Consider the following 27893-nt stretch of genomic DNA (forward strand, 5'->3'; position numbering starts at 1 on the left):
CGTGTTGTATTGATTTTACGTGCAATTATAATAACTGCACGTGAATCCCGAACTTTATTGGACCGGGCCTAGTAATTGAGCCCATTATTAATGTGCCGTAGTGGATTTTATTGCTCTTTTCAAGAACGGGCCATGGGCTTATTTTAATGGGCCTTACTAGAAAAAATTGGGCCGAGCCTCTCTTGCGGAGCAAGTATCACATTTAGCTGGGCGGAGACCGCTCGAGCTCTTCTTCTCAAACCTCCTTAGTCTCTTCCCTGTCGCTCTCTCTCTCACCTCCGATTCTTCTTTTGCTCTCGTCTCGATCTTTTTGGAGTTTTCGTTCCTTCTCTTATCAAAATCCCATCCTTAAACCAATTCGAGCTCGTTGCAATGGCGGGTTTAGGCTATTGAGCTCCCCTCTACATTCCCTCCGTGATCATGCTCAATAGTCGCCTCGTCGCCCTATCCTTGCGCCACGGATTGAGTGCTTCCTCTTGGGTACCTCGGCCCACTCGGTAACCTTTTCATGTTTAGGGTTTCGTTCCTAATGCTTGTTTGATTTGCTTGGTAGTGTAGGTTAGGTGTTTGTGTTAATTCCTGAGAGTGTTTTTAGTCAGTGGAATACGCGTATATAATAGTTGATTCGGAGTTGTTTTTTTTTTTTTTTTCCTTTTTCTTTTGCGTTTTTGTGAAATTGGGAGATCATACTAATTACTTAAAAAAAAGAGGCTAAGGATGTTTACAAGAAGATTGAGGAGACACGAATTTGGGGGATATGAAAACCTACTATTACTCTTTGGCTTGCTATTGAGTTGGAGATTATGAACCCTTTTGTAGCTCTGCAGTAAAATGTTACGGTTCTTCTTTTCTAGCCTAAACCCTATCGGTTGTCTAGTGTTGACGTTTCAATGCCTTGGCCTTCGTTAATGGTTGCAATGTCAGTGTAACAGAATCTGATGTTACTACACTTAGATATTACTGAATGAATTTTGGAAACTGTAATTGAATTTTGTGTTTCTTATACATTTCGCGCGGTTTTGTCTTTCAATTTTATCTGTTGGGAGTGGTTTTGTAACTATCATGGCTTACAGTTCATCGGTGGTCAGATGTAGAATGTGAAAAAATAGTGAAGAAATTTGGGATAAATTTTGATGGTTACTTTAAAAGAAGCATGAGATAAGGGAATGGGTATTAGAATTGCTGGGAAACTGATATCTGAAGGTACGATGAGGAGTTTCCGGCTTGTGAACACATGGTCTGTCTTGATTCAAATCTCTCGTTTGATCAAGTTTCCTGCATATGAGTGATGGATTAAGAAAAGATAAAGAAAATAGGGTAAAGAAGGTATAATGCTGCATCATGTTTAAAGATCAGGAGCTCTTATTGAATTCGCAATGAGAGAAATGAAAGGAAGGACTAGCAGAACATGAGAGAGATAGAGAGGAGGAGATACAAAGAAAGGAAATTTTAAAAATAATATAATAAGCAGTTTCCCTCTAACTGCTAGGGGATCCTCGGTTGCATTTGTTCTGGCATACTCTATATCTTATGCTTACCCTTTTGACAGATCCTAGTGAAGAAATCCAAATCATATGTTTCTCCTATATATTTATCATTTCAAATAAGATTCTTTGATAACTTTCATAAATTAATGGTCTTTTCCTGAGTGTAAAAGTATTCTACTAGAAGTTTGTTCTCCTGTAATGGTGAATATGTTGATAGTTAACGGTGGTATTCTCATTTCATTGTTGTAGGTCTTATCCTTTACGGAGTTTTGTGTCTCGCGGTTATTCTAATGGAACACGCCGAAGGGATCACAACTTGGCAAGACAGTTATCTGATGATAATGAGCTGTCAAATTCTCAATCATGGATATATTATGTTATTGTACGTTATCTGCAGAGTATCTTATCTCTCTTTTTTCTTTGTGATTGAGAGCTGTGTCCATCATCTAGTGATTTTTTTCCTTTTTCCTTTCAAGTAATTTATGCAAGAGAATATTAGCGACATATATGCATGAATTGATCTTCTGAATTATCTATCAGCGCTGAGTCAATTTTGTTCTTGCAGCCTACAGCTTTATTAGTTCTTGCTGGAGCAGCCACATTTATTCACTACAATGATGAGAAGCGAGTAATATCACAAGGTCTCATTTTGTTTAACAAATGAAGGTTAATTGTTCTTTCTTACATAAGTAGGTTTTGGATTATAATGCCTTATATAGTCCTTTGAAAAAATTTTTTGTAATGTAAATGTTTTTTGATATTAAGTATTTCTTTCTTAATTACTATGAGTCATGACCCTATAGAGTATCTTTTAAACCAGGATTTTTTGATTTGAGCCCTAGTTTTGTACTGACTCTGACCTAAACTGGAACTTTTCTCGTCCAGTTTCTTACTTTCATCCAAAACTCCAAACCATAGCTTGGTACTTCCCTTTTTCTCGTCCAGTTTCTTACTTTCATCCAACCAAACCATAGCTTGGTACTTCTGTACTTGTTTCCTTGCTTTTTTTGGGGGGCCGGGTGGGGATTGAGGGGGGGTTACAATCGTCTTTCTAGTGTAATTTTTGCTTGCTCTAGCTACAAAGTGTTATGATTCTATTCAAAGATTCGCCTTTTTTATCATTTAATAAAGTAACTTGTCAAATGCATACTTATTCTACTTAGAGATACTTTCCTGGCTTGCTCTGAGGAAATTCTCTGCGTCGGATTTATCCAATTTCTCTCTCTGATACATTTCCATTCTACAGAATCAAAGCAAGATACTATTACTGCAAGACAAAATATAAACAGGCCTGCTATCGGGGGGCCATTTAAGCTGTATGATATAGAGGGTAATTTGGTAACAGAATCAGACCTTCGTGGAAACTGGACATTGATGTACTTTGGCTATACTTCTTGCCCTGATGTGGGACCAGAAGAAGTTCAAAAGATGGCCGATGGTATCAACATACTAGGTGGGAGTACTTTCATATTCTTTTCATTGTCACTATTAGCTATTCGATACTATATACATGCTGGTCTTCTGGTTTCTTTAGGTTTTGAGATCTTAAGCAGAAGTTGGGTATCTGTTAGGGAACTTATTTGTAATTACTTTATCTGCAAGGATATTGGTATGCTAGGCCTGGATGTTACTATATACACGCACATCTATAAAACAGAATTAGCTATATATTTTGTAGTCTGATGGCAACCTTGCCCATTTGAGCCCATAATATGGCAGGGCCTGCCTTGGTGAGGCTAGGCCCGGGCCGTGGTTTTGAACTCCATAAAAAATACGGGCTTCGCCTGAACTAGAACTGGCAAATGGCATTCCTGTACTTGAAGAGAGGCTCAATCTTCAAGTTCTGCTAGAAGCATAGTTACTAATTCATGAGAAAAATCATTGGACTGAACTTTTGTTTTGAAGTTTCTTAACTTTTCATTCTAATGATGATATAGATAAACAAGAACAAGAATATTGCTGTTTTTGAATTACTAATAATGTTATAGAAAACTGACACTTGCGCTAGTAAGTGAAGCTTTATGGATTTTTCTCACTTTCTCCTTTACAGTTATTTTTCATCTAGTCTCGTTAATTGTGATTATCTTACTGAATTTGAATATGTTTCCTTGTGATTATCTAATGAGTTACTGATTATTTAAATTTCTCTTTGAACAGAGTCCAAATACAATATAAAGATCACACCAATTTTTATCACGATCGATCCTCAACGTGACGCACCTGCTCAACTAAAGGCATACCTTCAAGGTTAGTTGAGATAGTGTCCTCATTATTCTATTCTGTATGCAACTTCTGCAGTGCTCCATTTGTGAGGTTTGTTATATTCTTGCAACACTATAAATGCAGAATTTGACTCGAGAATAAAAGGATTAACGGGCCCTATTGATGCCGTAAGACAAATTGCACAGGAATATCGTGTTTTCTTCAAGAAAGTTGACGAAATAGGCCAAGATTACCTTGTGGAATGCTCGCACAACATGTAAAAAGATACTATTTTCCTCCTCTTTTTTTTCCCAGAAAAGTTATCTACACTATGCTTAAAATTTCATTGACCACCAAGAAGACTCGTTTGACTTCAAATGACAGGTATCTTTTAGACCCAAACCTGGACACTGTTAGATGCTTTGGTGTCGAATACGATGCTTCGCAGTTGTCTGATGCGATAATGGCGGAAGTGAGAAAAGCATCAAAGTGACATCCCCTTTGATAATTTTTTTTCACCTCTATTTTAGATTTTCCAAAGGTAATGGCTTTGTTGTTGATTGTTATTGTTCTTCCGTTACTCTGAAGAATGATGCTTCTTCTTTGTGTTTCAAACGATTTACAATTATGAGTTGTCATAGCATATACCATAAGATATAGCCGAAAGATAGTCCCTTTGGTACGAGGTAATTGTTATTTGTTTTGCACAAAGCAAAGAAGATATATCTAGATTTTAATGAAATATCTGTGGCTTTTCAATTTCTGGTGGTCTGGAAGCGATTCTGGAGGTTAGGAAACAAATGTCTAGTGGGATATTATCTTCTAATTCACTTCGCTTTTGTTCCAAGAATATTTTGATCTGCAATAAACAAATGGTCTAGTTATTATTTGTGGATAATCAGCAATTAATACCAACTTGTACATGGCTTATTCCATTCATAATATATTTTAGGTGTAGCAACCATCACAAGTTCAAGAATAAATTTGACCAGTTAACAGGATGGTGTTCTAGACTTCTAGTTTATCTTTTTTATCCTCCTCTCCCCTCAATGCTGGCCTCCTGAAAATCTTTAGAAAGACTCAAGGAAAAAGTTAAACTAGCAATTCTCTATGCATTACTGGAAAGATTATATACTTTTTTTTCTTAACTGATTATGATGTAAATTGTGATGGTTGTTTTTCTGTAGGCTTTTATAAATATGCAATTTTTGAGACCCGTTACTCATTAAAATCATAAGCTTTTATTTGTTACTGTTACTTCAATGTATTCTGCTTAGTTCAAGAGCCAAATAGGTCCCAAATCCATTAGGCTTGATGAGTAAAGAAATACATGCCATTAACTCTGACTGGATCCTTTGCCCTCTGCTAAGGTTCATAATTTTTATCCGCATGTACGAACTCCGCTTCCTTTGTTTATCCTTGCAACTTAACAAATTAACTAATCCTTTTGCAGGTGCCTGTTAGTTTTGTAGAATATCTGAACGGTCTTAAATAACTACCTCCTCACTATGTCCGAATTATTGATGCCAGATTGTAACTTGGACATTGATATATTCTTTCCTTTCTCTATTCTTGATTCTCTTCTACTAATTTTGCATATTAATCTTTTAAATGTCATCCTCGCTACTAAAGTGGATGCTTACTACAACGACCCGACCCGTTAGCAACAATAACTCGTTGGGCCTAAACAACCGGTCCAAAATGTTTAAGCCCAGTTATTATTATTAGCGTGTAGGTTTTTTATAAACTAATCGAAATCAGTTGTGGGATTATTGGGCCGTTACAAACTCTCCTTGTTTAGACCCTAACGTTCTCGTCAGGTCCAAACCGGATCAGACGATGTGAGATTCTAGAGGTGGCTCCTACCAAATCCGTCGGTATAGCACTTTGTCTTGCATAGCACTTAACTCTTATACTTCCGACTGATATTCGGCTTTGATACCAATGCAACGACCCGACCTGGTAGTAATAATAACTCGTTGGGCCAAACCACCGATCCAAAATGCTTAAGTCTAGTTATTATTATTAGCGTGTAGGCCTCATATAAACTAATCGAAATCAGTATCTCATCCGATATGGGACTATTGGGCTGTTACACTTACAAAACTTTTAAGTGAGGGTCTTCAGCAATCACAAAGTATGCTAGAAGCATTTGTCCACTTGAACAACCATATTTGAGCCAGGACACTTGAGCATGTTTCTGTTTTGGCATTACTTTTTCTACAATTTTCAAGCATCTTAAAGAGGGAAATCTCATCAAATATTTGTATTAGTTACTGATTCTGTTTTGGCATTACATGTTAGGACTTTGCAATGTTCTCAAGAGACAGGGATTTTTCTAAGAAGGTTTGATTATGCTACTTTTCCACACTAATATGAGTTTTATGGTCATCAGATTGCTCGTATGCTGACTGTGAAAAGAGAGGGAAATCGAACAGGGGATCAACAAAAGACTGTCCAGGAAACTTGATAAAAGAATGGAAGCGAAGCATCGTTGTTAGGCCACCACCATCCCGGGGAAGAAACAGAAGGAACAAATAGCGGCGGAGTCGGAAAAGCCGTCATAAATCTTAAATTGGGGTTCGCAAGCACCTCTTTTTTTCTCAGTTGAATTTTTGTTGCCTGTGGCTTTATTATTATTTTTTCTTTTTAACCAGATTAATTACTTTTTATCAAACATGTAAAATGGTAACCTTGTGCTCTCAAAATTCAAGTTATGTGATCATGTCCAGATCATTTTCTGATAAGAAAACACGCTATTTTACGAAAGAACGTAGGTAAACGTCAGTAAGATTGTATGTATGTAAATTAGCCACTGTAAAATGTTGTTCCTCTATATTGCTGACACAGGTTACTGTGAATGAAACATTAACCTTTTGGTTGATTAATGCCTACGCTCCAAATTAGGCGCCTAGGCCTTTTCTTTTGAAAAAATATTTCAATTTTTATCATTATACTTTTTACTATTATTATAATAGAAAAAATTTTAATTATTTGTTTACAAACATGTTAAATAAATTTAATTAATTTATAAAAAAATTAAAAGTATTAAACGTATCGGGCTGGTAGTAACGGCCCACATGGCCCTGTTTGCCACTCAAGTGCATAATCTCGGATGGGCCAGATCTTGAATCTCTCTTGCAACTCATTCGTCGCTTTTTGTTGTCAGAGCTGTGCATCGAATAGCTCTCTGTAGGTCACCCATGCACACTAGTTTAATTTTAGGAGTTTTTGGAGGACAAAATTGTAGAATTGTAATAAGAAAGAGTGATTGCAGGACTAGCATTGCTTTTTAAGATTAACTTTAGGGTGCGTTTGGTTCGCGCTATCTTTTAAAGATTCCTAGTAATCCAATGGGAATAAAAAAATATGACGGTGTTTGGCTAAACGTACTAAGTAATCTAATTGGTAATATTGGATTCACTTGGAAATAAGATTCATCCCAAAGTACTAATCTCATTCCCTTGAGGGAGGGTGGGTATCCTCATATTAATAGATTGGGGTAATCATAATATGTCTAATCTCTTTCTTTCTTCCTACCCGCCGGCTAATTGATATTATTTTTCTTTACACTCTAACCTTATATCTCTCTCTAAACTTATTTTTCTCTCTAAAATTCAACTTTTTTTTCTCTCTCTAAACTAAGCTTTCTCTCTCTCTCTCTCTTTCTAAAATTTCAACTCTCTCACTCCCTCTAATTTCGACTATATTTTTCTTTCTATTTTTTTAATTATACTCTCTCTCTCTCTAACTTATACTCTCTCTCCCTTTTTTCTAAAAAGATATTGAAACTTTTGGTAACATTATCTAAAATTAAATAAATAAATAAATAAATAAATTGTATAATTTTTGTAATATTAAATAACATGGCTAATTAATATTACTGTGTGAACCAAACACAGGAATTCCACATTCTTAGTAATAGGATGAATAGTAATAAGATTCTCGGATATCTTTTATTCCTAGTAATCTTTTATAATGCGAACCAAACGCACCCTTAATTTCTGCTGTAAAGTTTATGCGGAAATAAATTACAGCATCACTACCAATGATTAGTTTTTTATTTTTTGCGTAGGTTCTCAAATTTTCGTGTTAAACAGAAAAAGTATTATACATTAATTAGGTCCATGGAGAAATTCATTTGATTGACTTTTATAATTGAAGTTATGCGATTTGATGCTGCCAAAGCAAAGCAATTATCATTGAAGGACAAGGATTTTGATTATGGGAGAAATTTTGTCCCGAGCTGGGATCCGGTTTTGCCGTTCTAAACTGGTCCGGCAAAACCATTTTTATATATTTATGAACCGAAGCCAGTCCAATTAGATAATCAAAATTTTTCCAAAACTAACAATCAAATAAAAATAAAACCGAACCGGTTCCCGGTTGGTTCTGATATGAATAACGTACCTGCTTTTGAAATATAGGCAATTATTATTTTTATTAAACTTTCAAAGTGACCTAGACAAGATAGATATTTCTCCTGGGGTGACAAATGCTCAATAAAGCATCTTCCTCGTTCACATCACTGACGTACATTTATTTCGCACATTCTTACCCAAAACAAGAAACAAAAAATCCACGAATCGAAGATATTATACAAGGAAATACCCTAATCATGCGGAGAAGCCACCATTTCTACGCCCCCATTTTGTTGCCGCATGTCAACAAGAGAGTCCTTGCAACAGCGAGTTACACGGATATATATATATATATATTTATATATATATATATACTCCGATTAAAAAGAATTAAACGCTCCTCCGGTTACCATCCCAGCTATCGCCGGCTGGGAGAAGTGTTTACCGAACAACGTTGCGTCGAATGAACGTGCGGAATACATTTATAAAATAACTAAGAAAAATGCTTACCGCTTTGTGTAGTTGGCGAGCGGCTTGATGGTTGGTATCCGAGATCCGAAATTTGAAATGTAGTCGCTTCACATTTTTAACTGCGTACATTTTAAAAATGAATAGCTTGCTATCTACTCTCTCTCTAAAGAAAGAAAAAAGAAGAAGAAGAATACAGTAGAAAGGAGAAATGTGATCTTAGGGGAGCGAATGAGCTGCAGATGATCGATCGAGTTGGTGTATATTGGTTGGAACCACCAATAATTAGTTGTGTATATATATATATATATATATATATATATATATATATATATATATATATATATATACACACACACACACACATTCACATTGCACTGCGAAAGTGGTAGACTTAACCACTCCCCCGTCACCCAATTTACTTATTTCTTGTTGAAGCTACGTACGTGGATGGCACTTTATCAATTTGAAACTTCATTTATTAGTTTTTTTTTGCTCTTTCCATTCCTCTCTCGGATTATAGCTTTTTCCAAGTTTAGACGTTGCGTTGCGAGCAAGCGTTGCCGTTGTGCCTTAATTCTTCATTCATCTACTCGTGAGTGCTCAACTGCCCATTGCTATCTATATATAGCACATCCACTTAATTCGAACTACAAATGAACAAGTTTTGAATAGAGAGGAGGAGATAGCTAGGACTTACTTAGCTTAGTCTCTCGTAGAAGCAACACAAAACTTTACATGTTTAAAATAATAATAGTCAACTAGTTATAGCGTCATACTGAAGTTATTAGTTCAATCCGGTGATTAAACCCGTGAACCTTAACCCAGTGACATTTGCGATACGGCGTGGGTCTTGGATTGTAAGACATTGTCTAAACGCGCTCGTAATCACATCCACACATAAGAAAAATTGGGCCCAAGAAGAGAGGGGAAGGGCCTTGAACCGATCTTTTAACGGGCTATGCCTGACGAGTTCGAGCCCGGAGTTTAATAAGAGGATTCTGGCTTGATAACCTGAACCACAAACAAGCTGGGCTATCGTTTACCTCTGAAAATACGGATCCGGACCCGGCCCGTCTCGCGAGATGAGGTACGTTTGGAGCTAGGACAGGGCCTCTTATCAGGTAGGCCATAACTGGGCCTAAGATTTTATAAAACTGAGCGGGCTGACCCGGGCAGATTGGGAGAGAGAATGAGGAGCCCATGATCCGGCCCATCGTTCGTTTGCAGACGGCTCACTTTGTTTCCTTCCTCCCCGCACGGAGGGCGGAGGGCGGAGGGCGGAGGGCGCAGAGAGAGAGAGAAATGGTGTCGGTGGTTGAAGCGTTGAACGGGCCGGCCACGTGTTACGTGGGAAGCACGCACTATCATCATCTATCTACGTGCTGAGCCGGACATGCCAGCGACATTCACATTCCTTAGCTGTATACCAAATATATATATATATATATATAAAGCTTAAAACTGCTTCTTTTCAAAAATCAACCAACTGATTCCAAGTCTCCCCCGCAGCCCGATCTCATTCTTATGAGCAGGATCACGAGAGGAAATATACACCAAATATTATCATAAGTTATTATATATCCTAGTTACATTTTCGTGGATAATTATTTTTTTTTTTAAAAAAAAAAACCCCACGGGAAACAAAAGACAGCCCAATTCCCGCCATCCTCTCTAGCGCCCAACGGCTACCTGCAAGTAAAATGGAGGAGCGAAGGCCGCCAGGATGCACCGTGCTCTTCCGTGGCGGCATCTTCCGGCGTTGGAACCGCCACCGCCGGACCGCCTCCACCCCACCCACCATAGTCCCCGACACAAATCCTCAGCCACCGCGGGGCTCCACCCGGCCTAAACGTACCGCCGGTCTCCCACCCGCGCCGGTTGCCAAGTCTACTTCCGTACCCGCAAAGCGACCGGCCGATCCGGTCGACAACCCCCCGCCGGCCCCCGTACCGCACTCAAATGCAGCGCTGGTGCGGGCCACCTCCGGCAACGTGATGATCTACGGCAACTTGGGCAACCTCAGCGGCTACTGCCGCAGCAGCACACCTCACGCTCCCAACCGCAACGTGCTCGATGTCCTCCCCAAAACAGCGAAAGAATTGCGCATGGATTCCGCGACAAAGAAGCAGCCGAAATCTAACGGATCGATGGCTAACGAAGATGCGAAGAAGAAGAGCAACACACTGGAAGAGGCGGCGGAGGAGCCGAGAGGGGAGCTGTGCCGGGCGCTGTCAAGGAGGCTGGGGCCGGAGGAGCTGAAGGCGATGGGGAGCGAAGAGTGCCGGAAGGGGAGGCTTGCGGAGGCGCTGGCGTTGTACGAGAGGGCCATCGTGATGGACCCGAATAAGGCCTCCTACCGGTGCAGTAAGGCCGTGGCGCTTGCCGGACTTGGGCGGCTTCTCGACGCAGTCGCAGAGTGTCGAGAGGCTATAAGGATCAACCCTTCTTACTACAAAGCGCATCATCGGCTCGGCACGCTTTATCTCAGGTGAGAGCACATGCTGAATTGCGGAGGAAAAGCAGTGTTTGATCAAAATCAGCTCTGCCGCCTCAGAAAAGAACACAGCAGGTATCCATCTCAAAAGAGCAAAATATATTCATACTCAACAATTCTTTTGGGTATGCATCAATCTTCAGACTGGGGGAAGCTGACAGAGCCATTCACCACTACAAGCAGTCAAGAAGAGAAGCCGGCGCCGAGGACATTTCGCAAGCGCAAGCCATCAAGACCGATATCGCTATGTGCTACGAAGCCCGCAAGATGAAGGATTGGATCGCTGTGCTGAAGGAATCGCAGTCTGCCGCTTTCAAGGGGGCTGATTATTCTCCACAGGTCTACAGTCAAATAATTCCTCTCTGCTAGATTGCATCATTGATTAACATTTGTTACATGACATGATATTTGGCACCAACTGACAAAAGAAAAAGGTTGCAAGAAAACAAAAAAATGTAAAACCTACATTTGCCCTGTAAACTCACCTCCTTCATTTATCTTCCACTAAGCAATGTCTATCAATTTGCCCATAGAGTTTATGAGGTAAGATTAGATTTTAGCCTATTTACCTCCCATCTAATACATTTAGGTAAGTGTCGACTGATCGATGAGCATTGTGAAGTTCAGTACGAACATCATATATGAAGATCTGTATTTCAGTGGAAAAGACAAAACTGTAATTCCTGCACATTTAAGGTGTTCTTTACGATCATATGAGATTGAGTTTAATTTGGTAGGTATTTGCATTGCAAGCTGAGGCTCTTCTAAAGCTTCAACGGCACGACGAGGCAGACACAGTACTTAACAGCGCGCCGCCGAAGTTTGATCTTGAAGCCTCAACTCAGTTGTTTGGTACCACCCGAACTGCTTATGTCCGAATTATCCGAGCACAAGTTGACATGGCTTCGGGAAGGTTAGTTTCACCTCCTAATACACAATTTAGGGCTTATTAGCTAGCACATAGTGTATAAGTGCTTTTCTCTCTAAATCAAAGGTTCGAGGAAGCCGTCGCAGCAGCTCAAAGGGCTGCTGATCTTGACCCAGGCAACCGCGAGATATATACTGTGGTGCGGAGAACAAAAGCAGTGGCATCGGCGCGATCCAAAGGTAATGACCTTTTCAAGGCCTGCAAGTTTGTGGAGGCCTGCAAGGCTTATGAAGAGGGACTTAACCAAGAATCGCATAATGCCGTTTTGCTTTGTAATCAAGCGGCGTGTCGTTCCAAGCTAGGGCAATACGAAAAAGCCATCGAGGACTGCAACGGTGCTCTCGCCATGCGGCCCTCGTATAGTAAAGCTCGCCTCCGGAGAGCAGATTGCAATGCCAAGGTAATTTCATTTAACCTATTGTGTAATTCAACATTGTCAAGAGGTATTGGGAGGCAAATAGTTGATTGATCAGCGTGCTATATTGTTGGTGTGATTAGTTGGAAAGATGGGAAGCTTCGATTCGGGATTACCAAGTGTTAGTTCGAGAAATCCCAGGAAATGAGGAGGTGTCCAAGGCACTAGCTGAGGCTGAAGCCCAGCTCAAGAAGAAGCAAAATGAAGAAGCGAAAGACACATCGCGGCCCTGATCTTCTTATAATATAACCTCGTACGTCTTCTTACTAACTTGCGTACACTTGTTTCTCTGTGTTAGACGTATAGATAAGTGTCATTAGATATTCTATATTATAGATCTTTTTAGTGCTTAATTTACAGTGTTCTGAACATATTTCAGAAAAAGGAATATGTTTCTAAAGAGTTCCTCTGCTGTGCCATGAAACCAGTCCTTTAAGCAATCGAGTGCTATAGAGATTTTAGAATAATTAGTTTAACACTCATTATTTATCTAAATGTTACTATATCAAATATAAGGAATCTAGTATTGATGAGCTTGTTTAATATACAATTAGTGAATCTACCAGAGCTTAGTTATGCTTTAATTCTTTTTCATTGTCAGGACTCAATTGTGCTAATACAAATTCCTGCAATTCATGGTAGGCTACTTCAATAGCTTTACCCTTCTTCACAGAGAGAATATGGTTTTGAGTTCCACCCTCGAATACCCTTCCAAGGAGAAAAGATCAAAAGATGCGCATAAAAATGTACATACTAGTGTATTATTAGGTAAGCATTTCCGAAGTACTTAAGCTGGAAATTGACTTCCTTTATGGGAAAATCACACAAAATCTGTCCAAACTATTGAGAAATTTCCGTCCGGCGGGAGGCAGCTTCAAAACGCGCAGAACAAACAGCATAGCAATGTTCAGTTTGTCAGAAGAAACCTTGTTTTTCAATTTCCACTATTTTAACTAGAACTGTCAAGATGAAATCCTTCAGTTTGTATCTGATTGATGATATATCTCCTTCTCAAGCCTTTTCCACTCTGAATGATTTCACATGCTTGCTTACACACCAAGTATTGTCCTTCACTGTGGTTTAATCACTTTTACGCATAATAAACAATTGATTAATGAATCATACCCTGTTCATCGCATGATGAAAAGCATATATTCCATCGGGACGATATGATTAGCATTATAATTGCAGCACGATGACCTTTCTTGCGGTTGAGGATAGTAGCATTGAGGGTCCCTATTCATCATCATGATGAATGCATATGATCAGCTAACGGCATATTAAATTAAAATGAACTCTTCATATTAAAAAAAAAATTCCTCTCTTATTTCGTGCTGAGGCTGATTTCTTTGTCCTGGTGTCTTTCCCCTGTTAGCCACATTTTCTTTTTTCTCTTTCACTTGCTACTGTATCTGATGGCTTTGCCACACTAAACACAAGCTGATAGTCCAGATACTGTAGTTGCTGAATGATTCTCCTCTCTCTGTCTTTCTTCCCCCTTAATTCACCAGGTTTCTTTTTTCCCCTTTATTGGGATAATTTTCTTGTACTACTTGGGGGAAAAAAATGACGATTACAAGGTCCCGTAAAATTTTACCATTTTCTTTTCGATTAGAAGGCATGGAATTACGTCTTGTGCAAATTTGCACCGAAAACAGTCAGTACAGAAAGATTATGGTGAATCCAAATCAGCCTACCTAATGTAAAATCTTCCATCCATCGTCTCAAAGTGCCTCTACAATTCTGCAGCAACTTTCTTCCGACAAAGTTAATTCTAAAGCTGAAGTAAAAGCCTATTTTACCCTGCTTAAGCCCACACACAAAAGTACTAAATGAGAAGAACTGTTTAACAGTCCTAAGTATTTAACATTTCTGCCGTATGGGTCGAAGCGAAGAACTTCAAATTAGAGTTCAGCGTCAAATATCATTTCATTAAAATCTCTAGACCTTGCTCTATATCTGACTTATGCAAGAAGCTGTTACAGAGCAGTATATGTGATAATATAACATACAAGTACTAGTATAAAAGAGGAATTATTTATTGGTATTTATTTACAAATATGCCCGTCATCCTGCATTACCTCTTCCAACTCCGGCTCCTCCCCAACGGATCAGCGCTCCCAACAACCCAAGTCTCCTTCGCGATATCCATTGAGAGCTTACAAAAATCCGGGCCATACCTCATCAAAATCAACTCCTCTTCATCGTCATCATCATCACCGCCCTCCTCTCTGATCATCTTAACGCTGGTACTGCCACGCATCTCCTCTCCCCCACCACTCGTCTCTTCATCATCTTCCCCCACCCACCCTTTGGACGGCTCTGATTTGCTCCTCATCAAATGAAGAGCATTTGGTGGTCGTGTTGATGGTGGTGGTGATGGTTCCTCTTCAAAACCATCATTTTCCTCTTCATCATTATCACCATGATCATCATCTTCTGCAACATCTTCTTCATCCGTAATGTAATTGTCAAAAGAGCCGAAGCACTTCATGCTGAAGCGGAGGCTTCCGAGGGAGCTTAGCAAGTGCAAGAAGTGCTTCTGGAGCCGCTCCATCTCCTTTGCAACGGAGAGCCAGTTCTTGGACTTGGGCCTGAGTTTGGGCTTAGTATTGGGCCGGACTTTGATTTGTCCGGCGCATGTGACCTTCGGGGACGTCGGCTCGTCGATGCCCTCTGAGCTCACATGCTTTGGCTTAATGCCGGACTGGGCTGGGCCATAGTGCTTGGTGGGTCGTGAAGGGTGTAGGCGCTTGAGAGGCTTAATGGGCCGGGATGGGTCATACATGGGTTTTGGCATCAATGAGAGGTGCCCTCCTGAGGGGAAGCATACCACAAGCTCGGCTGGAGACCTTCCATTAACTCCTCTTGCTTTCATGGCCTCTCTCTCTCTAATCTAATTAGCCTTGGTACTGTGAGAATTGTGTGGTTTTAAAGTGCTACTAGACTAGGCTTTTAGGCCTTTAACCTCCTGCATCAAATATATAATAAATAAAGGACCCACAAAAAAGCACTTAAAAAAAGCGTCTAAGCAAGAATAGTAAGATGACAGTTCAGCTTCGAAATTGCAGATTATCTTTTATCCTTCTTTTTTTTCTGCCACAATTAATAATTAGATTACAAGGGCACCTTAATCCTTAATAACTATATTGTTGGACCATGATGATTGACCGGTAATGATGAGCAACACTGCTTGATGGGTTTTAGCCTGCCTTTTAGAAGTAAGCAATAAGGAAAAGTAGGGGTAATCCTTCAAGTGTAATCACTATGATTGCTTCAATTGCTTCAGACCATTAAAATATGGATTATAAATTTGATATCATCTTTGTACTTGATATTCTATTAGACATTCGTAGGAATAAGAAATAGAAAGGGCTTAAAGAGAAAAGATTCAGGCTTACTTTTCCAAACCAGTATGCTTTGGTGATCTCTAAGAATTTTTTTTTTAAAAAAAATTAGACATTAGTCAATAATAAATCAAGACGGCGTGATAAATATAGCATCAGCATGGAAACAAAGTAGGTTAGTTTTATATCATCATGAGTGCAAACCCACCCGAAAGGAAATATTTGAACTAAAAGAGAGAATAAACATCATATAGGGTGTTCTCTTCTCGAAGTACCAACAACTTGATAGGATGTTTTCTAGTAGTGAAGAGTAAATCCATACAATGTATATTCTTGAGAATTAGAGTGATGGTACCCTGGAGAACTAAAGATGCTTGAGTGAGAGTGATTAAAGAAGTGATCAATTATGAAAGGGATAACGCAATTGAGAACATAGGGTTAGTGAGCCTCCACTAAGCTTATAGTGGTTGATTTGCTTTACAGCCTTGTGGGGAACCTTCTCTTGAGGGTTTTTTAGCAATTAATTTGTAAGGAAAGAGTGCAAAGAGCTATAAATACCAGGATATAGAAGGTCGCTTCGAGAAGATTCAGCTTGCATGTAGTAATTCCAATCGATCGATCTGGTAAGAAATGTCCTAGAAATGATTTCTAATAACAGTTCCCATTAGAACAACCCTTTCCTATAAGCGCATAAAGTGAATATCGATTCATAGAGGTCTTTCAGACATCAACAATTCAAACACAAGCTTTGGTCATAAATCATTGGTTTAACAAGAATATCGATTCATGCTGCTAGGTCAGAATTCTTAATGGTCTCGAAACAACCGACGAAAGACAAAAGACAAGTTGCACGTATTATCAATTACTAAATCTCTATGTTACCTCACATAAAAATTTATAGTGAAAAAGAGATTATGATTACATGCAAGCAATGATGAGAGAGAGATTACCTTACAAGATCTAATTTCCATCCTTCCACTGTTGCACAGAAAAAATCTTTTGACATCTTTTCAAACTAGTGGCTTTGTGTCATGGCATGTTGAACTGCAATGAAGTATCTCTGAAACCGCCTTTACTAGAGCCAGAGCTCAGTCAACAAGAAGCCTTTTCAACCTGATGTAACAGAACACTAGTTTTGCATTAAAGATGCAAATAACTTTGCTTTAGAAAGAGTAAAGATCAGGATACTCTTTGCAAGATAATCTGGATTAGTTGAATTCTAATAATGCTAAAAAAAAAAAAAGAGGAGCCTCACAATGTTTCAATTTTGTCATATTGTAAACCTCAGGTTCCAAGAAGCATATAGTACGATATCTATACATAGACTCAAAGGGTTAGAATAAGGTTAAAATCTCATGGTGCCAGAAAAGTCTGATTCTTTTCTATGCTACAATTACAAATATAAGATGAAAGAATGTCATGCACCATTTTAAGAATGCTGACGAAAAATGCATATATGACCGATCTGACTATAAAAGACACCAAAGACGGTAATACATGCATATCTGTTCTACTTTTGCAATCTCCATCTTTGAAAATTTAGGAGACTCAGTTATTTATAACATATAAGTGAACCGGAAAAAAACCAACAATTCCATATGGTTTTCATATTAATGTGGGATTTCACAACTTAAAAGTTAAAACCAAATAAGCCATATATTAGTGGTGGATCATCATGTGGCTCAATAAGTGACATGTAGTTCGTGATAGTGGAAGTATTAAAACTAATATAATTGAAAGATAATAATATAACATGAGGTCAATCTTTAGAAACAAGAAGCCAAGAACTTGACCATTTTTTATTTTTGCTGATATATAGAAACCTCCTTCATGGGCATAGGTAAGGAATATATAAATCACTCTGCAACTGATCGGAGTTTTGGCCACCATGTAAAAGATTGTTTCTTGTTCCTATCGAGCTATCAGCTGCCCTGCTCTGCAGCCCTGCCCCAAGGAATTAACATCTTATCGGTGTTAGCTTTCCTTATGACTTAATAACTACAAAATTTGTGGCGTCAGTATCATCAAACAGCACAATGTTAATTTGTAGATCATGGAAGTGACCTTATTGGAGTCAACTCATGGTAAAGAAGGTAAACACTAACCTGGACCAAAGCTCTGGCAACAAAGGATGGAGGCTTTACTTTTGAGACATAACTGCATTTGAAAGCTGGCAATTGCTTCGCCAATACTGAAAACATCGGCGTCTTCAAATAGGGTGTGATGATGGTAAACAATTTCCACCGGAAATTGAACTCTAGAGCTTATGCAACTCTTTGAGCTACCCAACATTTGGAAGTAGACCATCCTTCGCCATCCCGTTTAAAGCATTCAATACTAACTCCATATTACCTTCCTTGAGATTTAGATCAACAAGATCCTTTGAAGTTTCAGCATCTGATAAGGAACAACCTCTCAGCAGTTCCTGAGTAACTTTATTCAATTCAACATTCATCCCCTCTTCAGAAAGACTCTTGACAAGAGATATGCTACTTGATGCATTGGGAACAAAACCAGCCTGTATCATTTCCTTGTGTAATTCAAGTGCCTTCTGTACATTTCCTCCTCTACAATGCCCACGAATAAGAATACTATAAACAGCTCCATCAGGCTTCCATTTTCTCTCCAGCATCAACTCGAATACTTTATCAGCTTCTGAGATCAAGCCTTTCATACAAAAACCTTTTAAGAGAGATACCACACTCTTAAAACCTGCCTTAGTACAGCAATCCATCAGTGCATCATATTTGATATTCTCGGGAATGGACTCCTCATAGTACATCCTGAACAGCAGCCGTTTTGCTTCTTTTGTCCGAGCTGCTTTATTAAGCCCATTTATTAGCACACTGTAAGTTACAACATCAGGAAGTATCCCTTTCTTTATCATCTCATCGTGAAGAAGGAAAGCCTTCTCCACATCCCCTCCTTTACAATGGCCATCAATCAGTGTAGTGTACGTGAACTCATCCGCCTTTAAACCAAGGTTCAGCATTTTCTCAAATAGCTCACGGGCGTCATTTAATCTTCTCGCCTCACAGAGAGCTCTAATGAGTGTGGAGTAGGTAACACAATCAGGCGAAACACCCTTTGCAAGCATTTCCTCGTTCAACTTAAATGCTGCATCCAAATCCCCATTCTTGCAATACCCACTTAATATAGTACCATAAGTCACCACATCAGGTACTAACCCTTTTCCCTCCATTTCTCGAACTATTTCCAATGCTTCATCCATTCTCCACGACATACAATACCCATTGATAAGAGCATTATAGCATGCAACAGAGGGTGGAATTCCACTCTCCTTCATCTCCCCCATAACCAACAGAGCATCATCCAAGTATCCCTTCTTGCAGAAACCATCAATTAACGTCGTGAAAGTTATCTCATTTAGCCGAAGCCCCCTCCCCCGCATCTGGGTGGCGAACTCCATCGCCCTCTCCAAATTCCCTGCCTTACACATAGCGCTGATCAGCGACGTATAAGTAACGACATTGGGATTCACTCCCTTCTGGGCCATCTCGGCGTGCAAGACGAGAGCTTGATGAACATCTCCTTCCCGGCAATAACCGTTCACGAGCGTGTTGTACGTAACGGCATCGGGCGCCAATCCTTCCTTCACCATTTCATCAAACACCTTATGAGTCTCCCTCACGAGCCCCTTCCGGCACAGCCCATTGATGATCGAATTGTAAGTAACCAAATTGGGCCGCAACCCTGCCTCCTTCATCATAGACACTGCGGCAAAAGCGTCATCCGTCCTCCCCAATTTAAAACACCCGTCAACGAGCGTGTTGAAGGTGACGACGTTCGGGGAGCACCCGCCGCGCTCCATCTCGGTTAACAATTGAAACCCACGATCCGATTCTCCCCAAGAGCAATACCCACGGATCAGAATGTTGTAGGAGTAGACGTTGAGGGAGACGCCGGAGCGGGACATGTCGGCGAGGAGGTCGTCGGAGGCGGCGGCGGCGCCGCGGCCTGAGCGGAACACGGCGTCGAGGATGGAGTTGTAGGCGAGGAGGGAGGGGGCGAAGCCGGAGGACTTGGCGAAGGAGAGGGTGGAGAGGGCCTCGGAGACGCGGGAGAGGGAGGCGTAGGATCTGATGAGGAGGTCGAAGGAAGCGGAGGGAGGAGGAGGGGAGAGGAGGGGGAGGGAGGAGGAGAGGGAGCGGAGGAGGGAGGGGTGGGGGAAGCGGGAGGCGAGGCGGCGGGAGAGGGAGAGGGCGGAGGGGAGGCGGCGGAAGCGGGAGAGGAGGAGGAGGGCTAGGGTTTGCGGGGGGAGGGAGGAGGAGAAGAAGGGGAAGGGGGAGGCCCAGCGGAGGAAGGCGAGGGCGAGGGGCCGCTCCGATTGGGCGAGGGCGAGCGCGCGGGTCGCCGCCTCCGGGGTGAAGGAGTCGGCGAGCTGATCGAGCCGGCGCCGACTCCTGAGGAGGGCGATGGCGCGCTCCGCGAGGTCGTGGTCGGCGGCGGAGGAGGAGGAGGGTTCGGAGAGGAGGGACATCGTGCCGCGGCGAGAAAGCTGGGCCCACGTTGGATTGGGTGCGACGAGAGTTGTATTTACTACCCTAATAATGGGCCGAATTAATTGTGTTCTATTTGGGCCTATGTGATTGACCCTAACTGGGCCGGACTACATCTCGCTAAAACCCATAATACATGGGTCTACTCTGGCCCCCATACCTCTATCCTCAACAAGAGATGAGCGCCACATAATAATACGTTTGAGAGTGTTGATGTATACATTCACCATGTTTAGGTTGATTTGAGTGCAGCTATTAATTAATACAAGGAGTGTCATATATATCTAATTTTTTCTGAACAATGGAAACTGCATGATTTTTTTCTGAATGTGCATGATCGATCTTCATAACTCCCAACTCTTGATGACTTATTATTAGCTGCTTAATTATGAAGGTCATATAATATCTAATTTAATCAAGCATTTTATATTTGGAATTAAAAAAATATATATAACCTAATGTTGTAATTAGTAATTAAGCTGTACTCAATATATGTAGTGCCATCATGTACAACTTTTATATATATACTTCATAGCTGCACAAACTAATAATACTAGAAATTATTCTAAACTATATTAATTAAAGGAAACATTCAACAATTACTACAGTTAGAATAATCCTCTTAAGCAAAACCACGTAATCGCATCGCCACGAGTCTCCAACTGATCTCTTATATATGACGGAGTGGGCAGCCTCTGAAGCACATGCAGCCCCATGTGACAAGTGGATGGGAAGAAGAGTTGAGCCCACAAAGGCAAAAAAGCCAAGGCTCAATAGAAGCTCAAAACACAATCAATCAATGCATATCCCCACCCCCACTAGTCTCTCTCCCGTGTAGCCATACGCATGGGAGAAACTTATCTCCCATGCCACCTCCATGCAACACGTGGACTTTGAGGACCATCCTCCTACGATCCTGAAAAAAATAAGCTTGTTCTAAATATGTTTTGATCAACACTTCTCCGGCCCCCTTTAGATTAAATAACTTCATGAAGGACTAGTAGACTTGGTGGGTGACATGCATGGATTATGAAAATGAAACAACCTTTTCTTTTCTTTTTTTTTTTGTTAATTCAAAGCTTAGCCAAATATTCGGACACTATACCGTATCTAAACCGAGTCGAAACCGCCTTCTTCTTCGCTGGATTTCGCCTTTCAATATCACTATCTAAAATGCTTTTGGATTAAGAATGGGGTTCAATGATCTGTGTTGCATACTTTATATGCTATTAATGGTGGGTTTGGTGTATATAGGGAGGCCTCATTCCACCAATAATGGAGCCAATCCAATTGGGCTTAGTTTATTTGAGCTTCGGCACCAATTATGAACTGATCACAGTGGGCTCTCCAACTTTCCACGCAAGAAAGGGAGGGGAGAAGAGAGAGAACTATGTCAAAGGGCTTTGGATGCATGTTAGTGTTCCCATTCACAAAGAAAAAAGAAAAAAGAAAAAGAAAAAGAAAAAAAACTAGTGCATGTGTGCAAAAAAATGTCATGCGAGCTTAAGTGGATTCCAACTCCTCCCCATCCATTATCGATAGATTCCTTCTTCTAGAATGCATGCCTCTCTTTCATGACCTAACCTTAGAGAGCGTCAACAGAGAAATTGATGTTGTCAGAATATTTTTTACAAAAATATTCAGGTCTTATATTAATACAATGTATCTGCATATCAAAAAGAACAGTAATATCAATTTTTATGAAGAAACACTCCAAGTTGTACACAAAGTAAGGGGAATCATTGGTAATGCTGAGATTCCACTATATCTTTTGAGGTGTGGGGGACTCACTGATGACATCCAAGGTGGCCAATGGTGGAGGCTTCATACTATGTTCTTCTAGAGCAATTAATGGTTGTCAACTTCTATGCCTTGGGATAATATCCTTTTGTGGGTGTTATTAGGGGCCATGTGACCAGTGGTTTTTGTCTATGTTTCTTGGGTCAGGAGCAATTAATATCTCAATTTGTTTCTTACAATTCATTAATGTGTTCTCCTGCACCCTGTGATGGTTGCATTTCATATTATATTTGGACTACAATATCCATAATATTAGGTGTATTTAGCGTGCTTTATTTAATCTTTGGATTGAGGTTGAAGAGGCAGTTGAAAAGGATGGAAAGTATTAAAAAAGATTGCTTGTAAGCAGATGAAACTACTCACAATGGTTGAATAGGATGGAAGAAAGATTTGCGATACTTTAATGAGAAAAGGAGACTACAAGATTATATAGCATGAGGAGCTAGGTTACTGTCACTAATAATTTAGGTTACCCAAAAGGAGATGTTCTTTGATCTGACACCAAAAGCAAAAACTTTATAAAACACAGCATATATAAGATAGCTATCATAACATCTTTTGATGCATACATATTTAGCACTCTACTCATGATCTCAATTGCCTCATCTTAATTTACTCCAAGATATAGTTACTATTGAAATGTTTTGGCAATTGAAAAGTTTAAAGTTTTATAACTTCTTCCTTTGTATAACTCTTTTTGTTTTATGAATTTACATAGGACCAGGTCCTACGTGAGGTCCTCAAAAAAAAAAGAATAAATATTTTAAGTTTTTTACTACAATGTGAAGTTGTAATGAGCTTCTAAGCTCCGGAAGCAGAAGCTCTATTTTCAAACTTAAGCTACAATGAAAAGCTATTTGAGAGATTCTAATTTAAAACTCGTTATTGCTTCTCTTAGCTACGTTAAAATAATTAGTACTATTGCAAAAATTTCGATTGGGCCAAACCAGCCCTCAAATCAATAGACATTTCTATGTACATTTTCCTCTGAGAAGATCGATCTTAGCTTCCTCTGATTCGACCCTTTTGCATCAATGAAACATGTTGATCAGGTAAAGGTTGGCTGTTGGAAAACCAAGATAGTGTTCAAAAGAAGTACATTTGACCCTCTGGCATTGCCCCTATTAATGTACAGGGGGGACCAAATCACTAGCTGGTGCTTCCATCAGGAACTCTTGTGAATGGCTCATGGGGAGGGATGGTTTGGTTGGTATACATGAATGTGAGAGCTAGATAAATTAAGTTGATAAGGTTGTATTCAATTCACAGCAACTTATTTGCTGGATCCTTTCTAGTATTGGAACAGTTGCCTACTACGGTTGAGACCATCCAACTCATACAAGCATGAACTCAGGAGACAGGAATTCGAAGTCACTTTCAAACTTCTTACACAAGCAGTGATCGTGATAAATAATGTTTAGATTGAAAACAACCTAATTTTGTTGTATCTACTCTGAAAAACCCCAACTTAAAAGTAAAATACCCTATTAAATATGACGCGAGAGAGCGCAATCAGTGAGATCTAGCATACTATTTGTTGATGAAAAAGCCTGATCTGTATGATTGGGACCAAAAGCCTTTGAAAAGCAACTGCCATTTTTTTCAACAGAAGTTAAAGGACCACTTTGAAAGAATGGCTAGCTATCATAAATGATTAAACTCCAATTTCCTCACCCATCAGTTATTTACTGAGATTTAGCTGTTACACATGTAGCAAATATTGCATTAAGTCAAAAACTATATTGCTCAGAATCTCCATGAGATCTGAAAGGATGAATGATGAGTTCAGGAAGAAGCTCTTCAAGGGAGTTGGTTGGTTTATTCCTGATGGAATTGTTAAAAGTAAAGAGCACGTTCTCTCCCAGCCAATACATTTCCTAATTTAACCAACACTACGGAGTTTGAAGTAGTTAGCTGTTAATCTGCAATAATTAGGCCAATAATGGTGAAGAATATAGACTAAAAATGTGGATTTGCAAGCTAGCTAAATACTAGTTGGTCATAGTCACAATTCTCCAAAATTTGGTCGATTTGATTAGTCGAATTAGAAGTTAAATAAACAGTATAAAAAAGGTTAAGCCAACCTTTGAACCTAGGACCACTAGCTAGGACTCCTAAGTAGTGACTTGGTTTGTACCACTGTTCCATTTAGATATTAATGTTGATTGGTTGGTTAGACATACTTAAGCCATGCATTAAGAAAATTAAGTCAAGGGAGAGAGTTTGAGTAAATAAAATAGATAATGGCGTTAAGTCAAGGGAGAGAGTTTGAGTAAATAAAATAGATAACGGCGTTAAGAACACGCATGTGCATGGGATAAGTGGTCGCAGTAAGTTTTAAATTTGAAAGAACCATCCACTTGTGCATTTCTTGCAACACATTCAACAAAGACTAAGAAAGACTAAGAGAGAGGGATAATGTAATGATCATTAAGAAAATGGATCAACCAACCATAGAAAATGAAATTTGATGTATATTGTCGAGAATCATATCATGGTATTATGATGCGGAACCAATCACCACAAATTATACAATGGATAATACTGCTATCAAAGACCCACTCAAAGATCACATAACATCCAAAAGAATTGATTAGAGAAATGTAATTGCATAACACAAAGACAATGCTTCCATTCTCTTCCTTTCATTTTTTCCATAGAGATACTTACAACACTGTACCTTCTTGTATTTATATATATATATATATATAAGGGCAAGAAAGCTAATTTTGCATGCTTTTTTGCCCAGGAAAAGGCCCAAAAAAGGAGGGGGAAAAAAGTAACAAAGTACAGTACAAAAAGAGCTGTATTTCCCTTTTTTTTTTTTTTTAAATCCCCATTTTCTTTCTTCCTAATTAAACAAGGTAATATATATATATATTAAACCCCCCCATCCCCCATTGAAAACCACCACACAAGCATTAACAGTGGTGGTGGGGGCAACCCCTGCTATACTATACTAGTTGCACCTTTGGACGAGTCGTCATTGAGAGGCGCTTCCACTCCACAAGCCGAAGCAAAAAGTCCATAACCTGTTGAAAACCAACCAAAGAGGATCAAATTAACATCTTGGCAACGTATTATACAAGAATGGTATATGGAAAATAACATGAGAATTGCTATAATAAAGGGTCCAAAATGTTCAAGAGTGGACCCTTTTAATACCCTCAAACCATCTGAAAATAAAAGGCCCAGAAAATTGGGTCACTGCTACTTGCCTCCGCGGGATCTCGGAGAGAATAGGAGGCGTTTGTCTCCTTAGGGAACTTTGAAACAAGTATGCCGAAACCTTGTCCTCTTTCGCGTAACACCTATTCTCCAAAATAGATAATATTTTTGACGTCGTATGACAAGTTTAAATCGACACGAGTGAATGATACAGAAACTTGTAGCTTAGGATACCTTGAAAGCATCCTCGTCGGTGCGGTCGTCGCCGATGTAAACAGGTAATACATCGTTGCAGTTAGCAAATCCTAGATATAAATGAAGTTCTAGTTACAACACGATCGCAACGAGGATAGGGACTTGATGTAATGAGTTCGGGTTACCGCCAACTAACCAAGCGACTCCAGCAGGAACTCCAATGCCTTCCCCTTGTCCCACTTAATAGTAGGGCGAATCTCGAGTACCTAACGGGGAATAAAAAAGTAAATCAAAAAATTACTTTTGCCTTTTCTTTCTTTTTCTTTTTTTTTTTTTTTTTTTGCTGCCTAATTCAATAAACTTAATGAATGAAGCACATAACATGCTATATTTAAAAAAAAATAAAAATAAAAAGATAAAAGGACACACCTTTCTTCCTGAAGTAAGTTTTAACTTGGGGTACTCCTTGAGCACTGACTTGACTTGCTCAGCCAAGCCACTCCAATGCTGCATAAAGTGGATTAGAAAGTTAATGATTTAACTAATCAAAAGGAGATTTTTCCTTTCCAATAATAGCAAGAAATAGGAAAGTAGTTGGAGCTCAAATTAAAAAAAGAAAAATTGACCTCTACCTTTTCATCTACACATCTGAAATGGACAGATACACAAAACTTGTTGTTCTCCACCTTGGCTCCAGGTGTGGAATTGGTCTTTTCCAACAAAGCTTTATAAACCTGATCCGAAGAAACAAAAAGGAAGAAAAGCCCCATTCGAATTAGTTTCATGAATACATCATATTCTGATGCTGATAAGCTACTCCAAAGCTCCAAAGGGGGAGGAAATAAACCAAACCAACCTCATCTATCATGGGGAGGAACTCGCTAGCTGGTTGAAAGAGAACTGCTTTGGCCTGAACCACACGAATCGACGAATCGAATAAAAAGATAAGTATGGGAGAAATCTCAGATATGTTAGAAAGGGATGTAGTGGAACTAGGCTATTTTTTATTCTATTCTATTCTATTCTATTCGACAAGGAAGAAGAGCACCCACCTTAGCTTTTTTGAAGTTACGGCCTTTGGCGGGGCCTTTGATGTCCATGCCATGGCTACCCGCATAGTAGAGCTCCGCTAACTTCACAAAGTCATACACCTACGAATGATAAAGCCAATATAGGAGTGAGAGGAAGCAATACAAGATTGAGGAAACAAAAAAGATGAGCTTTTTGGGTGTGGCGATGGTAATGGTGATAATGTACCTTGTCCAGGCACCTTCCGCTTACGATGGCGGTGGGGAAGTGCCTCGCCACGCTCCTCAGCGCCGCTCTCATCTGATGACTCCACAAGGAAGAGAACCCATGAGCGAAAATCTCATCTTTAGCACAAGAACAGAGCGTTGTAGAAACAGGGGATGTTAGGGTCCTACCGCATCCGACATGAAGGCGGAGTCAGGATCGTCGACTATAGGAGAAAGGGTTCCGTCGTAGTCCAAAAACATTACGATCTGCTTCCCCTTCGATGCACTCACGATTTGTTGGAATCTGGACAAAGCCGAAGGATGCCGCATCTAGCAACCCCAAAATAAAAAAAAAATAAAAAAAAAACCCCAATCATTAGCGCCCGACATAACGAATACCGGGATCGAAAAATCCGATTTTGCAGCAGGGGGCTCGCTCACCATCCACTCGGCGTCGACGGCGGAGGCGAGGGGCGGCGCCGCCGCCTTGGCGTGGGTCGGGGGGGTAGCGCGGCGAGGAGTTGGACACCGCCCCCACATTGTGCTTCGTCATCTCCGAACCGAATCGAAATGGGAGAAGAGATGATGGGTTCGGAGAGAGAGAGAGAGAGAGAGAGAGAGAGGGATGAGAGAGGATGGTCTAAATGGCGAAGTGGGAGGGGGGGGATGCTTATTTTGGGTGAGTTGAGAATCGGTTAAAACGCGAGAGGAAGTGGAGAGGGAAGAGATAGGAGGCGCGACAGGGAGCATTTAGAGCCGCGGGCAGGGGCGGAAGGGAGAAATCCATGCTCGGGCCCAGCCGTCGATACGGAAAACTCGTGAGCCCCAACCAACTCACGTGGCCCCCAGACTAATCCTCTCCGTCTCCGTTCCATCTTCTGCACATGGCCTGTCGCCTCCTCTCCCGCGTTCGGCAACTGCGGCGGAGCGGATCCGCACCGGCCGCCAGCTTTGCAGTCAACCGCACATCTCGCCCCACACCACAGTGGACCTCGGTTTTGCCGTCTCTCACATCCTGCGCCCACGCAACGCCGTATTTCTTCTTTTCCCCCCCCGACCCCCCCCCCCCCCTCCACTTTTTCGTATGTTACTATTAGGCACACAAGTATTTCGCTACCATCTATAACAAAATAAAAATAAATATATTTTGTACATGGTAACAAAATAAAAATAATATTTTAAGATAAAAAGGCAAAGAAACAAAATATTTTTGGAAGCTTTGTTTTCAAGTATTTCAGACTAATTCTAACACAGCTCATGAAATTTTGTA

At 40.2% G+C, this 27893-nt stretch overlaps 5 protein-coding genes across 11 annotated transcripts; 2 read left to right on the forward strand and 3 right to left on the reverse strand.

The window, feature by feature from the left end:
• Nucleotides 241–6461, forward strand: LOC109723192 (protein SCO1 homolog 2, mitochondrial). Its single transcript, XM_020251477.1, has 8 exons — nt 241–497; nt 1737–1869; nt 2053–2128; nt 2734–2940; nt 3645–3734; nt 3834–3966; nt 4074–4230; nt 6085–6461. Exons 1-7 carry the CDS (start codon nt 421–423, stop codon nt 4180–4182), a joined length of 825 nt encoding a protein of 274 aa, XP_020107066.1. The 5' UTR covers nt 241–420; the 3' UTR covers nt 4183–4230; nt 6085–6461.
• LOC109706965 (pentatricopeptide repeat-containing protein At5g39710) lies at nt 10009–20239 on the reverse strand. Of its 7 annotated transcripts, none has more exons than XM_020228007.1 (4): nt 17811–20239; nt 17499–17649; nt 16656–16818; nt 10009–11377 (listed from the first exon to the last, which is right to left on the reverse strand). In XM_020228007.1, exon 1 carries the CDS (start codon nt 20204–20206, stop codon nt 17987–17989), a length of 2220 nt encoding a protein of 739 aa, XP_020083596.1. In that variant the 5' UTR covers nt 20207–20239; the 3' UTR covers nt 10009–11377; nt 16656–16818; nt 17499–17649; nt 17811–17986. The 7 variants fall into 7 exon arrangements, with proteins under 7 accessions (XP_020083596.1, XP_020083593.1, XP_020083592.1 ...); XM_020228004.1 differs by having other exon boundaries at nt 10009–11022; nt 11130–11377; nt 16656–17649; XM_020228003.1 differs by having other exon boundaries at nt 10009–11022; nt 11125–11377; nt 16656–17649.
• LOC109727948 (inactive TPR repeat-containing thioredoxin TTL3-like) lies at nt 10222–13298 on the forward strand. The gene is made up of 5 exons (XM_020258183.1): nt 10222–11009; nt 11159–11354; nt 11753–11928; nt 12010–12343; nt 12442–13298. The coding sequence occupies exons 1-5, from the start codon at nt 10222–10224 to the stop codon at nt 12589–12591; spliced, it is 1644 nt and encodes a 547-aa protein (XP_020113772.1). The 3' UTR covers nt 12592–13298.
• On the reverse strand, nt 14283–15236 carry LOC109727955. Its single transcript, XM_020258195.1, has 2 exons — nt 14440–15236; nt 14283–14334 (listed from the first exon to the last, which is right to left on the reverse strand). The coding sequence occupies exons 1-2, from the start codon at nt 15234–15236 to the stop codon at nt 14283–14285; spliced, it is 849 nt and encodes a 282-aa protein (XP_020113784.1).
• Nucleotides 24633–27252, reverse strand: LOC109706966 (probable trehalose-phosphate phosphatase 6). The gene is made up of 11 exons (XM_020228010.1): nt 27065–27252; nt 26813–26953; nt 26646–26717; nt 26441–26539; nt 26245–26298; nt 26021–26122; nt 25818–25895; nt 25585–25654; nt 25428–25498; nt 25244–25336; nt 24633–25057 (listed from the first exon to the last, which is right to left on the reverse strand). The coding sequence occupies exons 1-11, from the start codon at nt 27161–27163 to the stop codon at nt 24980–24982; spliced, it is 957 nt and encodes a 318-aa protein (XP_020083599.1). The 5' UTR covers nt 27164–27252; the 3' UTR covers nt 24633–24979.

The sequence above is a fragment of the Ananas comosus genome, linkage group 2 (genome assembly GCF_001540865.1).
Source record: "Ananas comosus cultivar F153 linkage group 2, ASM154086v1, whole genome shotgun sequence".
Taxonomy (NCBI): domain Eukaryota; kingdom Viridiplantae; phylum Streptophyta; class Magnoliopsida; order Poales; family Bromeliaceae; genus Ananas; species Ananas comosus.

What these genes read in the sequence shown, in the direction of transcription:
- LOC109723192 (XM_020251477.1), top strand. Translation starts at nt 421, where the DNA reads ATGCTCAATAGTCGCCTCGTCGCCCTATCCTTGCGCCACGGATTGAGT. An exon ending in CATGGATATATTATGTTATT is followed by an intron (nt 1,870 to 2,052) that starts GTACGTTATCTG and finishes TTGTTCTTGCAG; the next exon opens with CCTACAGCTTTATTAGTTCT. An exon ending in CGATGGTATCAACATACTAG is followed by an intron (nt 2,941 to 3,644) that starts GTGGGAGTACTT and finishes CTCTTTGAACAG; the next exon opens with AGTCCAAATACAATATAAAG.
- LOC109727948 (XM_020258183.1), top strand. Translation starts at nt 10,222, where the DNA reads ATGGAGGAGCGAAGGCCGCCAGGATGCACCGTGCTCTTCCGTGGCGGC. An exon ending in GGGCTGATTATTCTCCACAG is followed by an intron (nt 11,355 to 11,752) that starts GTCTACAGTCAA and finishes TTAATTTGGTAG; the next exon opens with GTATTTGCATTGCAAGCTGA. An exon ending in GAGCAGATTGCAATGCCAAG is followed by an intron (nt 12,344 to 12,441) that starts GTAATTTCATTT and finishes TGGTGTGATTAG; the next exon opens with TTGGAAAGATGGGAAGCTTC.
- LOC109727955 (XM_020258195.1), bottom strand. Translation starts at nt 15,236, where the DNA reads ATGAAAGCAAGAGGAGTTAATGGAAGGTCTCCAGCCGAGCTTGTGGTA. An exon ending in AGGAGCCGGAGTTGGAAGAG is followed by an intron (nt 14,335 to 14,439) that starts GTAATGCAGGAT and finishes GCTCTGTAACAG; the next exon opens with CTTCTTGCATAAGTCAGATA.
- LOC109706965 (XM_020228009.1), bottom strand. Translation starts at nt 20,206, where the DNA reads ATGTCCCTCCTCTCCGAACCCTCCTCCTCCTCCGCCGCCGACCACGAC.
- LOC109706966 (XM_020228010.1), bottom strand. Translation starts at nt 27,163, where the DNA reads ATGTGGGGGCGGTGTCCAACTCCTCGCCGCGCTACCCCCCCGACCCAC. An exon ending in CCGCCTTCATGTCGGATGCG is followed by an intron (nt 26,718 to 26,812) that starts GTAGGACCCTAA and finishes TGGAGTCATCAG; the next exon opens with ATGAGAGCGGCGCTGAGGAG. An exon ending in GTTCCTGCTGGAGTCGCTTG is followed by an intron (nt 25,499 to 25,584) that starts GTTAGTTGGCGG and finishes ATTTATATCTAG; the next exon opens with GATTTGCTAACTGCAACGAT.